This window comes from Pecten maximus, unplaced genomic scaffold (assembly GCF_902652985.1).
Source record: "Pecten maximus unplaced genomic scaffold, xPecMax1.1, whole genome shotgun sequence".
Taxonomy (NCBI): domain Eukaryota; kingdom Metazoa; phylum Mollusca; class Bivalvia; order Pectinida; family Pectinidae; genus Pecten; species Pecten maximus.
In genome coordinates this window covers 1-16,185 of record NW_022979905.1, presented here as the reverse complement: position 1 = coordinate 16,185, position 16,185 = coordinate 1, and the positions used below count along the sequence as shown (strand labels likewise).

General features: G+C 35.6%; 1 protein-coding gene across 1 annotated transcript; it reads right to left on the bottom strand.

The window, feature by feature from the left end:
- Positions 1-11,243: 11,243 nt before the first annotated feature.
- On the bottom strand, positions 11,244-14,860 carry LOC117319297 (putative nuclease HARBI1). Its single transcript, XM_033874130.1, is given in 5 exon segments — positions 11,244-11,463; positions 11,712-11,783; positions 13,203-13,267; positions 13,269-13,389; positions 14,343-14,860. Coding segments are annotated over 5 exon segments (996 nt in total).
- Between the last annotated feature and the right edge of the window lie 1,325 nt (positions 14,861-16,185).

Here is a 16,185-nt window from a genome sequence, read left to right as displayed (position 1 = left end):
TGTTAGTATGCGCGCGTTTTGGGAGACTGCATTGCGGAATGTTTTTCTCCTTATTGATCGCTCAAAACTGATGCCGACTTTATAGTGAAGTATAGTATTCTGCCAAAAACATCCAACAGGAAACTTTACCCGATCGCATTATACTTGTAATGTATAGTGATTCCGGATGATTTTGATTAGTACGATCGGGACATTAGTGTATCTCATTTGATGTGTATGACGTAACGAGTTATTGTGTAGACAGCACATTGAATAAACAGCATGGTCCTGACTCTGGCCTACTTCGAGCGTCTGATAGAGTGACTCACTTTGGTTACATATAATGCGCATGTGTAGAGAAACAAGAAGTTACAATATGCATGTCTAGTCGACTTTGCTTAACCACTTGGTGCGACTTTAGCAACTAGACTTCGTTTGCGCATGCGTCATTATTTGGAAGCATGGCAGCGATTGGTTGTTGTTTATACACATATATATGTGTAATCACATTAGAAGCAACAGCCTGACTATAGTAAATGGCTGACGCCCGAAGTAAGCCTCTGTGTATCGTCGTGGTCCTTGGAAGAGGTATGGCCAACACGCAACAATACTGACAACGGACGACACAGTCGAGACCTCTCACTCCTAATATGATAAGCGTTCAGCCTTTGTCGGCATAGCCGTATAATATTCTTTTGGCCCGGATATGACGCGACAGGTGGCGTTACTGGTCAAGATGAAATATGTGATTGGTCAATGTAGCGGTCAATACAAAATGAAGAAATGCAGTTAAAAACGGAACAAAGTTAGGATTGAATCCAAGCTGAATAAGTTGATGTATCTTTTCAAATGACACATTAATACGAATATATTCCTGATTCAAATGAAGTCTTATATTATCACCAAAAATGATTCAAACTGATACACTTATGTTATATGTGTTGAACCACATTAGTTCGTTCATTTATTTCACCAGCAGTTTTTACATTGTAAGCCACCAGCATTAAAACTATGCCGTTTATCGTTTTTAAAGATATTTCTTGTTAGTATACTGTAATATATCCCGGCCAGGGGAGATAAACCAAAGCCTTCATAACAGGGTTGAACGTTATAATAGAGAAGAAGTACCAAGAAAGACATCAGCAAGAAGAAATAATACGCTTAGAAAGAAGGGAGAAAGAGAATATCCAAAATTCAGTCGCTTCTGAAAATATATTGATATACATTCCTACATCAACTCACATAAGTTCTTTTGTTATCATTTCTTTCAATAAATGTGGTTAACTGACCGTCCAATTGCTCATTTAGACACGTAGATCAAATCTTGACCATAGATGATTATGCAATTAAGAACACAGTTCTTTTTCGCACTGTAAACGTGGTTATTTTCGCGGAGGGGTTAATTTTGCGATTTCGATATGTGAACTATACGCGTTGGGGTAATTTTCGCGATCAATCCACATTCGTTTGTACTTCGAGATTATGCAAATTGATATCAAAACAATACACATGGAGGAAATTTTCGCGATCAAAAGGGATCCGCGTAATTAGCGTGAATTTTCCCCTCGCATAAATTTCCACGTTTACAGTATATTTTTCAAGTTACATGAATGAACTGTTACCACAGGCACGACCCCGTGTGAAATATCGAGAGATATGCTGGCACTATGGAGGTTTTTTCACTCCCAGAAGGCCTCATAAAAGATGGCTGCCTCCATGGGCAGCCATCTTGAATGAGGCATTCTGGGAGAGAACAAGAGGCCCATGGGGCCTGTATCGCTCACCTGGTTGGATTGGACCAAATGTCAAAATAATGTTCATATTGAATTTGTTTTATTTGTAAATCTCTAACAATGCTATATATCGTTATAGTGTGGGAATCCGAACTGCTTTAAAGATTAATGAAGTCCAGACTCTCTAAAGGTCTGAAAGACCTCAAGAATTGTTTTTAGAACATGCATGCATTCATCACTTTATAACTAGTAGCGATTTAAAGGAATTAAAACTATTTCCCCTATTGAGCCCCACCCTTTTGGCCCCTCGGGGGGTCAGAGTCACCATTTATGCAAAATGTGTTCCCCTTTCCCCAAGGATGTTTCTGACCAAATTGGGTTCAAATCCATTTATAACTTTATGACTAGTAGCGATTTAAAGGAATAACCTCTATTTCCCCTATTGGGCCCCGCCCCTTTGGTCCCTTTGGGGTCAGAGCCACCGTTTATGCAAAATCTGTTCCCATTCTGCCAAGGATGTTTCTGACCAAATTGGGTTCAAATCCATTCATAACTTTATGACTAGTAGCGATTTAAAGGAATTACCTCTATTTCCCCTATTGGGCCCCGCCCCTTTGGCCCCTTTGGGGTCAGAGCCACCATTTATGCAAAATCTGTTCCCCTTCCCCCAAGGATGTTTCTGACCAAATTGGATTAAAATCCATTCATAACTTTATGACTAGTAGCGATTTAAATGAATTACCTCTATTTCCCCTATTGGGCCTGCCCCTTTGGCCCCTTTGGGGTCAGAGTCACCATTTATGCAAAATCTGTTTCCCTTCCCCCAAGGATGTTTCTGACCAAATTGGGTTCAAATCCATTCATAACTTTATGACTAGTAGCGATTTAAAGGAATTACCTCTATTTCCCCTATTGGGCCCCGCCCCTTTGGCCCCTCGGGGGTCAGAGTCACCATTTATGCAAAATTTGTTCCCCTTCCCCCAAGGATGTCTCTGACCAAATTGGGTTAAAATCCATTCATAACTTTATGACAAGCAGCGATTTAAAGGAATTACCTCTATTTCCCCTATTGGGCCCCGCCTCTTTGGGTTCTCGGGGGTCAGAGCCACCATTTATGCAAAATCTGTTCCCCTTCCCTCAAGGATGTCTCTGACCAAGTTGGGTTCAAATCCATTCATAACTTTATGACTAGTAGCGATTTAAAGGAATTACCTCTATTTCCCCTATTGGGCCCCGCCCCTTTGGCCCCTCGGGGGTCAGAGTCACCATTTATGCAAAATCTGTTCCCCTTCCCCCAAGGATGTTTCTGACCAAGTTGGGTTCAAATCCATTCATAACTTTATGACTAGTAGCGATTTGAAGGAATTACCTCTATTTCCCCTATTGGGGCCCTGTCCATTTGGCCCCTCAGGGGTCAGAGCCACCATTTATGCAAAATCTGTTCCCCTTCCCCCAAGGATGTTTCTGACCAAGTTGGGTTCAAATCCATTCATAACTTTATGACTAGTAGCGATTTAAAGGAATTACCTCTATTTCCCCTATTGGGCCCCACCCCTTTGGCCCCTCGGGGGTCAGAGTCACCATTTATGCAAAATCTGTTCCCCTTCTGCCAAGGTTGTTTCTGGCCAAATTTGGTCAAAATCCAATAAGAACTTCTTGACTAGTAGCGATTTAAAAGAATTACCTCTATTTCCCCTATTGGGCCCCGCCCCTTTGGCCCCTCGGGGGTCAGAGTCACCATTTATGCAAAATCTGTTCCCCTTCCCCCAAGGATGTCACTGAACAAGTTGGGTTCAAATCCATTCATAACTTGATGACTAGTAGCGATTTAAGAATTACCTCTATTTCCCCTATTGGGCCCCGCCCCTTTGGCCCCTCGGGGGTCAGAGTCACCATTTATGCAAAATCTGTTCCCCTTCTGCCAAGGATGTTTCTGGCCAAATTTGGTCAAAATCCAATAAGAACTTCTTGACTAGTAGCGATTTGAAGTAAATGTTGACGGACGACGGACGGACAGACGACGGACGCTGCGCCATGACATAAGCTCACCGGACCTTCGGTCCAGATGAGCTAAAAAAAAACATAGATGCCACCAATTCTCTCCCCTGTATCTTGATTTTCAAATACAGAAGTGACATACCTTTCTTTAGTTGCATTTTCTTGAGATTTTATCTTTTCATGTTCTTTTGGATATCTTCTTCTTTCAATATCTGTTGTTGATGATTCGTGGCTAGCTGGGTTGGATTTCACGACGTTATTGGCTTTCAGCATGCTAGTATAGTATGTAAATGGCTAGCCGGGTTGGATTTCACGACGTTATTGACTCTCGGTATGCTAGTATATTATGTAAATGGCTAGTCTGGTTAGATTTCACGACGTTATTGGCTTCCGGCGTGCTAGTATAGTATGTGTAACAGGAGAGGAGAAAATGTAGCGGCCAGACCGGGCGAGCGTTTCACAAACAGGGTGTAACTTACACCCGGGTGTATCAATTTACGTGTACGTAAGTCCCCATTCGTAACTTACGTATGGGCCGTTTCACAAAACCGGGTGTAAATATCTTCGTAAGTTACGTGTACGTAAATACTTACGAGTATACGTAAGTTCAAATTTCGCGCGAAAGTTGACGAGAACTCTTCATTTGGAGGTCCAAAAGCTGTATTTGACAGACGACACAAGTTTGTAAACAATGGCGAGTGCCGAGAAGAAGAAGAGACGGCAAAACTTAACCTCAAAAGAGGTTGAAGTCTTGGTTGACGCTGCTGGGGAGCACCTTGAAATAATTCAATGTAAGCTCTCCAGTAGCGTCTCCATTTCTACCAAGGCAGAGGCCTGGCAGAAAGTGACTGACAGGTAGGTAAAATGTCGATACGGCTGTTGCCGATACTGTCAGTACTGTAGTCACGAAGTCAGATGAGATGTTTCGATTGTAACTGTTGCTTTCATTCTTTTCACAATGTTTAATGAAGCAATTAAGTAAAAGGGAAAGCTCTATTGTAAATGATAAAAGTAAATTTGATAGCAACATAATAATGACAACACAGTTTTTGTTAGTTGTACGCTCTAACAATGAGGTGCCTGGCGGCCGAGTGTTGTGATTTGTGTACTGGTTCTCGAGTTAAATGACATCGTATGCATTCTACCGATTTTGGATACGGAGAGACAATATAAATTTTTTTTCAATCTGTTGCACTTATGGGATAGTTACAGCTTAATCTATATAAGTATCACCAGTGACAGACTACAGGAGTCCTACACAAAAACGTACATGAAGCTATTATATTGTAAAAAAAAAAAAAAAAAGCCTAGTACATGTACAGTAACTGACTGATGACACGGCTACTGGTTTACACATCTTGTTATCTTACAAAATATATTTCGATGTTTCACATGATTTATGCAGAGTAAAAAACATCAACAGTAGAATTATACCTGTATAAACAAAAACATTGTAAGGAGGCTGATTTGCAAAAGTTCCATGTAGTTTACATTTCATTTCGAAATATTTTATTCAATCAAACATTTGAATTAATTTACATACAATATTTGATAATAGAGATAGAATTTAGATATAAAAATGGATTGGACAAGCCTAAGCTAAGCCTATACAGGTCCTTTCCGTATTTCCGTTGTCATAAATATTATAAATTTTCTTAGTGGTATAGTTGTATTTCTAATACATGTAAAGATATATATATAGACAAAAATATGTTTAAATTCAATGTATTGTTACTTCACTAATATCTGTTAATTCAACCATGAAATCATTTCATAGTAAATAATCAAGAATCTTAAGTTTCGAATATATTCTCATTTATGTACTGTAAGAGACATATAATATCTACACAACAAGTACCTGTAGGTATAATTGGTACTCTCAGGACATGCTTGTTGCCCCAGGGCCCAAACCCCACCTCACCACCACCTTATGGACCTCCATAACACCATGGATCAGATGAGGATCAGTCTTAAGGACATTAGGTGTGCCTGTTTTAACACCTGGCTATAGTTTTGTCAAGTCCCCAATTACCCCCCCCCCCCCCCCAGGGGTCCATTTATAGCGTGCTGTGCCAGGTTCCTCTGCCTTACCCCTACCTGTAATTAGCATCTATTACTACCCATATATAATATCTACCTGTGGATGTTTTTTCAAAAATTTTGGGTTTTTTGGGTTTTTTTTTTGTGTGAATCATCCAAAAAAATAATTAATTTTTATATACATTTTTCTTCACAATAAAGATATTCAATAAATATAGTTTATAAGCTGATTTTCTTTAATTACAAGAAGAGGTAAAATCCCCATCAGTTATACATTTTAAGGTAAAGAACAATTAATAAATTTCTTAATGTAATAGGGAAACACTTAAATGCTGATCAAAATGTATCCCAAAATTTTGTTTTTAAACAATATTGCAAAAAACATGTTTGCATGAACTGTAAAAAAACCTTAAGGTCCACATGATCCACATGTGTTATAATACATTTGTTAGCAGGTAACCTTATAGAAGAAAATTATGAAATTACAAATACAAGTGTTGTATTATTCAAGTGTTGTATGACAAGGATACGTGATACATGAACATGTATGTGTGTTATATAAGCTTAAAACTGTTGCCCTCCCCCTCCCCGAGTTTGCCAGTATTTCATAACAAAAATGACATTAATTGTTCCCTCAGGCCATTATCTCATTCTGTGTTACCTGTAACTGATACATGTACCTGGAATCGGATCCAATATGTTGGATCTTCAAAGTATTAGATACAATGTACCTGCACACGGGTATATGTACAGAAATTTCAACTTTTTAAGTAAAGGAAGATGGAAGGTGTATTACAAGTAATATATACCTTTGATAAACTTAAAATTTTGAAATGTAGAACTGTTATTATCACTTAATTACCAGTAAATTCAAAGAATCTCTTTCTTTACATGTTAAATCAATGTTTAATCAATTTCTTTATGTGTTCAGGTTTCTGACTTTAAGCATTGGATGTATACACATAGAATGTACAACATGGGCTGAATAAGGTTTTCATAAGCATAACATCACATCAAAAATGAAATTATGAATATGCTGCTTAATTTAATCTGAAATTAAAACTACAATAAAAATTGAATGTATCAAATTGAAAATGTTCAAGTAACGATAATTGTTTTCAAATGTTTTATTATATATTTCATGTGATGAAAACAAAATTACTGGAATTATACATGTGAAATATATAACTGATTAATCATTTCAAAATATAAAGAACCAAAAGATAAATGAAACTTGGCTTGAACAATTTAACTGATATTAGTTAAAGTATTTATAAAGTAAATTTGTCTCAACTTATCGTTACAGTGTATAATTAACAAAAATAGAAAGGTTGAAAATAACATCAAACTAAACTTCCAAAACCTGTTTAATAACTCTTTGAATATAACTGCTAGATAGCCTTACATAAACAGTACAGGTAAAAATCACAGGTAGCCTTGGGTACTGCCCATTACATGTATGGGGGTTTTGCTGTTCATCGCCTCTTAGGGTGTAGTGCACTACTAGTTTACCTGTAGTTTAAATGTAGTGCACTACTAGTTTAAACGTTGCACTAGGTGTAAAGGTTAGCTTACACTCAACTGTATTTCTAATACATGTAAAGATATATATATGTATATGTTTTATATGTTTATTATCAGTTAATGAAGGAAAAGAAATATCATAAACAGTACTGTAGAATTATACCTGTATAAACCAAAACATTGTAAAGAGGCTGTTTTGCAAAAGTTCCATGTAGTTTACATAACTTTGTACTATGCTAATGTCTCGGAATCTTTTAATGCACCAATACAATATGTAATGGTAAAATACAGTTAACTTTAAACCATTTATTGCATGTCCAAATGCATTTCTACATTAGATCGAGATACATTTATGTAGCAGCATGTATATTGGATGTTTAGATTATCAAATGTTGTTTTTTATTATTCAACAGAGTGAATGCAGCTTGGCCTTCAGTTAAGAGGGATAGGGAGGAGGTCAAGCGTAAATGGCATGACCTCCTCTGTGATACCAGAAAGAGGGAAAGTAAGAGGGAGGCATGTATTACCGGTGGGGGTACAGCCCCCAAGGCCCTCACAGAAATCCAGGAGAAGGTTTGTTTTCACCATAAAGATATAACATATCAATAATTGAATGACTGCCACAGACAACAATAGCCAGCTTATACAACTGCATCACATCAACATATATAAAAATATGTGTCCACATACATGAAAACAAAAAATCATTATGTTAAAGTCAAAGAAAAGTGCTTTTGTTAAAATTGAAATAATATGCATGCTGAACCTGAATCTTCAGCAGGCAATACTTTACTGTACAGTATGCTCTTTGGCAAGTTATGTCAAAATGGAATTTAGCTGAAATAAATTTAGTTATGTGGCACGTTGATATTAATATTTTTTTAAACAGCCATTGTGTCTTTTTGTCAGTATACTTTAAAGTTAGGTGTACAAACCAAAAACAATTATACACACCTTGGTCATTTCCTAAATCACATTGAAAGATGTAAAAGTGAATTAAGTCACTCTCAAAATGATAAGTCACATTTGTGAATTCAGAATAGGCAGATTGACACACATCTTTTCCATTTTAGAAAGATTAAATAATTTTTTAGACTACTCTATTTTTAAAAATTGGAAATGGATTCTTTCTGCAGATTCTCCAGCTGATACCAACAGTCATGGTGGATGGAGTTATGGGTGGATAAGAGTCTGCAGGTGATTATATACAAATTATGATATAGTTAAAATTATGAAGTAAAATTTTTACACTGCACATCATTTTATAGCTCAACTGGTCCAAATGTCCAGTGAGCTAATGCCATTAAATGGTATCAGCCAACTTATTTTTTTTTAAATAACACCTATTAATGAATGACTGAGCTGAATTTGACCGTGGGGGAAGGGAACCATTTTTTTCAAGAATGATAGGCTATGGCGTTGTGGTGCCTGAGGGGTCGGGTAAAAGATGATTGATATAGCTGTAACAAGTCGGGAGTTTAAAATCATCCCTTTTCTCAAAAAATGATGATATGATTTTATCAGCATTTAGTTGGAAGCTACAAGTTCTTCATCTTTGGTGAAAATGTACCAATAAAATTGCGGAACATTTTCATATATATATGAAAGGTAAAATACCCAGTTGAGGGAAAAGTCTTTATATATCCTTGCTGTTTAAAAGTCTGTCTTGCTTGCTTTCTGAAGAATTCCAATGAATGAACAATATCGAATAATGCAGAGCAGCTGAAATATAAATGCTTTCAATCTGAAAATGAGTTCATTTGAAAATGTGTTTACTTTTTTCAGTTCCGGGTATACTAAGTTTCACCACAGAAGATGCTGGGACGGGAAGAAGTTCGTCTGAGCCTTGTGAGTTACAAAATTCAATTCACATTAAGATTCATATCATATATTGTTTAAGAAAATCTGAAATACATTCTATAACCTTATTAATTTATAAATTGAACATTAACCTTAACAGTTAAATGGTTTTCATTTCTTAGACATATTCAAAAATGATAAATGACACTTTAGTTTATTCTTCTATTATTTTTCGTGACAAGTAAGATTCTATTATATAATAAAATATGAAGAAGAAATAATTTTAGTTTATTAACATCAAGTGAATTGCATTTCTATCGACTGTTTCATTCTTATTCAAATAGCAATTTTGATAGTAGTCACATAAGACGAATCTTGTGTTGGGATGGTTTCGAGTAATATAAGCAGAGTTCAGCAACACAAAATGTTTTTCCCATATTGATTTGGTAAGTTTCAAATTTCAGTGCCTGTTGAAGAAATTGAAAAGCCGGAATCAGAGCCTGGTAAATATCTGTTTGATGATTTGAATGAACTTCAAATTTTGATCACAGTGTCATAGATATTGATGATGGTGTCTTTTAGTAATGCATCTTATTGCTTTTCTTGCATCTTAAATTAAAGATTTGATATATCATTCCATTTTTCACAGGAATGCCTAATTAAGACACATTTAAACATACAGAAAAAATCAATAAGGCATTTCTTGTAATTGTTCAGGTATCAGAAGCATAAACACTCTTCAGGATACACTATCCGTGGCCAGCACCAGTTTTTCCAAAGGTATGTTTTCTGTGTATTATTAGCTGCTAAAAGGACATTCTATTGTCTGTCCACCATATGACAAATTTACCATTTAAACAACTTCTTCTTGATAATGTAGAAGCAAAAAGGCCATAATAGTTGGCCAGAAGTATGATCCAATAAAGGGCTACATATTTTCCTAATTGACCTTGAACTACAAAATGTGTTGATGATCTGCAAACAGCCTCCTGATAATCACAAGTCCCTGTGTTCCTTCATTTCATCTACAGCATATTGCACTAAGGAAGGTTGGATGATAGGGTAAATATAAAGTTAGTATGAAAAACTTCTCCATAACATGATAGGGTTCATAGCATGAGCAATACAGAGGCCCATAGCATTTATTCTTTTTTCATATCATATATAGATGGCATTCAAAACCAGGAAATTTCAATTTTAAGGCAAGAATTCTCTTAGATCTTCAAATTGGAAAATCATGCATTAGCAGAAAAATACAATAAACTCTACATTCAAGTACAGGCTATTATTCAATCTCAAAATGTATCTTAAAAATTACATTAACAGTAAGGAAAGAAAAAACTGCTCACATCCAAGAAGAAGTGAATACATCCAGATCATCTGCAGCAAGTAAGTAAATAAATTGAATACGTGTACTGATAATGGTATACATTCAAGGTTGATTTTCATAGCCAAATGCAACAATCTACAAGGCTGTATCTATATGATGATCTTAGACAAAGATAAATAATCTTTTGCCTCAGTTTAAATAAGTCACTAATTTGTACTAGCATAAGTTGAGCCTATCATTAACATATGTATATTTACTTCAGAAGCCAGCTACAGTGAACAGCTCTTGGACATAGAGAGGAAGAAGTTAGACATGCTTGGGTCATTGGTGGAGATCCAGAGAGCACAGCTGGCAGCTCTTAATAAAATTGCTGCAAATTTCACATGTATTTCCAGCCATCCACTGGACTTATCACCATCAGTTTCACCTTTTATTAAATTTTGAAGTATTCTTTTTCTATTATAAGTCTGTAGCATAAACCCAATGAATTAATAAACAGCTAATTTGATAAACAAAATCAAGTGGTGGCTGAGATAAATAAATAGTTAATAGTACATCATGGACATATTAAAAATAATTTAATATTAAATCTTATATTAAGACATTACATAAAACATAGAATTATTCCTAGGATTTTGATGAATTGCTATGAAGTAAATTTTTTGCAGGGGATATATAATGCAGAATTTTCTTATTTGCATTTTTTTTGTGTGACCGAATTCGAAGAGCTTAATTATAAACATGATAATGGGTTTTTTGGTTTATAGATGTGCATGTAAATATTTTGTTAACATACAGGTGTATCTTTAAATGTCTGTACATGTACATTCAAACAGAGTTCAATTTGAGAACCTGCTCTGGATTAGGGCACGTCTAGTTGAAACACCATCATTTATTGGTCCATTGTATGTAATCTCATCTTCATCTTCATCAAGTTCTTCCTCCGCAAAAGGAATGTTGTTTTCAATGCATATATTGTGCAGAATAAAGCATGCATAAATGATCCTGCAACTTCTCTCAGGGGATGACATCAAGTGTCCTGCTGATTTATGTAGACACCTGAAATATATGGTATGACCATCTCATTGTCACTTAATAATTACTGTTACATGTATTTGAATATATGAATGTTAATAATTCTGTTCCTGTGAAGGGCTTGTGAAATACTTCAGTTTCATTAACTTTTTTTGGTATAATACTGTGAAACTGGTATCACGTACACTTCAAATTATCATCTTTAACTACTTTTCTTCATAACAAAGATTAGGCCTTTTTCCTTTATAGATATGTACATTTTATGTTCATACATGAATCGAGATTTGCAAATACCAAAGGCCCTTTCAATAACACTTCTGGTTTTCTTGTGGGCGCGGTTGTACCTTCAATTTGAAAAAAGAGACTGCTATTAATCCATAGAGCTTTACTATTACAAGTCTCCGTCCAAGCGAGTTCATGGTAAGGTGAATGATCACCATTTTAACTTCTTACTTATTCTAGAAGACTGGGTGCTGATATTTATCATGAGGTATTTAGGTTGTTTCCTAATATGAATGACCGTAACTTATTTCTAAGATAAAAAAAATTAAAAGAATCTTCTCATGATTAAGTTCTAGAAGACCCATTTTGCCAGTACATGTACCTAGGATAGCATTTCAAGTATACACAACTCTTATAATGCACTAGATTGGAATACATAATTTCAAATATATACTTTCTAGTCCATAGGGGTCAGCTTTGTTAAAATTCGAATACCTTTAATTAAATAAGTATTGAGTGATCACAATCGGTTACATTACTCATGAACACCAGCAATATACAACTCATATAATTTCTAATTTACATTGCCACCTTAAGGATTATTACATGGTTGGATCATTAAATGATGATGTCGTTATAATTAGCATGTTACGCTAACTGCCAGTGATAAATCATTCAGTAAATTTATAACCAGTGCAATTGTTTGTAATGGACAAATTGATGTGACATCTGGTTATTTTTATATTGCTCGTTGTTTTATGTCTGTGTTGTTCGTATTCCACATCGTGTTTATTTGTGCCTGCGCACAGTGATCGTTTTGTGGTTGTTGCGTTGTGCGTATCCTACGTCGTGTGTTTTGTGGTGTTATAGTGTTCGTGTGACGTAAGTAGGCATGAAACGGGTTTGACCACTGACGGACACGTTTTTTCTCTTTCTTTCTTTCTTTCTTTCTTACTTGCTATTGTACTTTTGCCGGCGTTTGGTACATGTAGTTCTACTTTGCATTTTTTATATGTCCTGTGCATGCCAAGTAAGGTAAATGTTAGCATTTATCTATTTATTTATTATATATTTATGCGATCGATAATTTCATAATTTTACCGATGATTGTAACTTATTATGTTCGTCGTGATTTTTCCAATGGTCTATTTGTATTTCTGCTAATCATTCTATGTTCTTTTAGTTTTAACTTTGGATAAATGAGAATAATCTTTATATGTTATCAGAGACATACATATATACATGTGTATATATGTCTCAGATGTTATCGGATCTTTTAAATATGTACAGATGTATTTGTGATGCTAATTAAATTATGCAATGTTGTTGTACAGTTTGGCGCGTCGGTGTCGATAAATGTACCTATATTTCTTTGCTGTAAGGATATCATATAGACCTTATTCTATTGTGACAGTAACTCCTGTGTTCGTTATCAATACGCCAAGACCCACCCCAAATCCGACTATGTTGCATTGATATTATAATGGAATTAATATTTCATTGAATTCTTGGAAACATGCATGATTTGCATATGTATTTACCTGTCATCAGCATGTGTTGTTGGATTGGCTATGGGTGTCAAAAGCCATGGTCTAAGGGGATACCCCCGAGTCACCCAGTAGCCATCCATCAATCTCCCGTCTCTCAAAAACTGCACTCAAATTGCTATTGTTCAGAATAAAACTGTCATGGACAGACCCAGGCCACCTAGCTACTATGTTGATAAATCTGCATTTGAAATAAAAAATATGCATCAATAATTTGACCTTGTTTAACATATTTAAACTGAACATTTCCATTTTGATTTATCCAGAAGATATTTTTCACTTTTTATTTTTGTAAGAGTGGTATGATCTTTCTCTAAAAATTCTATCAGTGTTAAAAATTAATTGTTTAATACACAAGGCCAATATGCAAAGTCATAATAGACTGATATTTGAAAGTAATTATGAGAGTAACAAAACTTGGGTGTACTGTAAAATCTATGAGATGATCCGTAAGTTTTAAAATGTTCACAGCACCTCTTTGGCTTATTTAAACTAACACTTAAATGCAGTCTCTTACTAGATGTAATATTATCAATTACACACAAAATGGTAAATTGTTTTGTGTTTATTTAAATCAACTTATCTCAATTACCGTTTTCTTTTGGACCCTTGTGTAGGTGTCATAATAATACAATATAAAAGTTGCTAATTAATCTTTTTTCTATTGCTATGATTTGGGTTTTACTGGTTTAAATCAGATATCTGTATTGAAATAGAGATATCTCAATTTTAAATTTGAATAAATCTAATTTGATTAGAATATATCTAATTTCATGAAATACTGATGTCGGCAGTATCGTCTATTTAATTACATCACATACTGTGTATACATGTATCTTGATATTTTGTTATATTAATAGAACATTTAAAGGTGACTTGAATCTTTTGTTTGTGTTTTTTTTTCAAACTATCAAAAAAGTAAGTAAAACCTTCCCTTGTTTATGCGACGATCATGTCATAGACATGGAGGATTATTTCCGTATATATCTGTTCAGTTTCCATTCCTAATTTTAGAAAGCTGTAAAGGGGCACTACTCTAACATAGAGTCTATCAGTTCTCGATATCGGCGAAGTTGTGAAGTAGCATAGCTATGAATTTTGTTAGTTTTCAAGCGTGAATGACGTTTAACTTACCTACACCTACTGTCGACGACAGCTTGGATATTCAGTGCATGAAATCCTTTCCTACATACATACGTATGTTCGTCAGCGGAAGGGGCAATGATAGGAATTAAGGTGCCGTCGATGGCACCGACAACATTTGGAATATGGGCAATGGCATAAAACCCTTCCTTCAGCTGTAAAACATCCGCCGGAAAACTGATCGTCCCTCTCAGGTGATGGATAATTCCATCTGTCACACGCTTTGTAATGCGAGAGACAGAGGATCGACTGACCCCATGTAGGTCCCCGGTTTCCGAAAGAAATCCGCCTTTTGCATAATACCTCAGGGCAATCAAAAGTTGTATCTGGGGGTCAATGGCGTGGGAGCGATTGGTTACGGTGAGTAAGTCATCTTTTATAATTTCAACTATACTCACAATTGCACCTCGTGACATACGGTAGCGCTCAATTAAATACCTGTCATCGTTTTTATCTAGGTAATTTTCCCTCTCTCTAAACACTCTTTCTCTCCTCATTGCTCTTCTCATTTCCTCATCTATCAATTACATTCCAGCCGCCATTTTGGATTCGCACTTACAAGTGGGTGTAAAGATACATACAGATTTACACTACCTCTCAGGGTGGTGTAAGTTACAACCGGTTTCAGGAATAACTTACACCCACTTGTAAGTTACACATGCTTTGTGAAACGGACCGTAACTTTTACGTACGGTTTACATACGGATTTACACCCACTCGTAAGTTACACCCTGTTTGTTCGAACCCGGGACCTCCGATCACTAGCCGGATGCTCTACCATTTGAGATACCTGATGATCGACCCAGTCCAGTCCCGCTACACATCTCCCTCCTTTTTTCCGAGTCTTCTATGAAAGGCCGTTCATGTCAAAAACGAGATACATTTAACGCGTTAAGCTTTAACGCGTTAAACACATTTAACGCGTTAAACATAACATTTAACGCGTTAAAACTAGTTTTAACGCGTTAAGACTTAACGCGTAAAGCTTTAACGCGTTAAGACTTAACGCGTAAAGCTTTAACGCGTTAAAGCTTAACGCGTTAAATGTAAACATTTAACGCGTTAAATGTAGTTCTCATTTAACGCGTTAAAGACAGTTTTATCACGTTCATAATAATTTGTACGTGTTAAATCTTAACGCGTTAAACTTTATCAGATTAACCAATCAGTTGCACCCTTGCATCAGCATTCGGATGAAAGTTCTTCAGGGAAACAGTTTAATGACAGAATATTACAGTACGCGTTGACAGAATATCAACACGTCAAAAAGAATGTTGATATCTCTGAAAACCGATTTAAACAGAGACCGTATCAAAATAATCAATTTGTGCAATGGATCAACAATTTCTTTTTCCTCTTTCACTGTGCTTCATTCTTTTGGTCACTTGTGTATTCATGAAGGTCTGTAAGATACATTGTTGTACATTACTGTAACTGGTACATTCTGATGACGTCACATTGTTTACTGACGTTTCGAGTTGTGTATGCACTCACCGACACGAAGGTGGCATTTTGTTCTGGGATATGGTAGTTTTGTCATCTTTGAACATTGATGAGATAATACAGAACATCTCACAATATACCATGTTATAAATGCAGTTTACAGAAAACGAGATGTAGAGACTGTATTTATCACTCCAACATCCATCAGCCTACTACAAGTATTTGTCGATAGTTCGTCTATCTGGTCGGCTGCCATGGCAACATTGATGACAGTAAATATTCCTACATGTACAACTGGCAAATATAAACACACGATTAGAATTTAAATATAAAAGTAAACAGTAGTAAATTATTTAAAAGATAACAACAATAATTACGATAGCAATAGTTG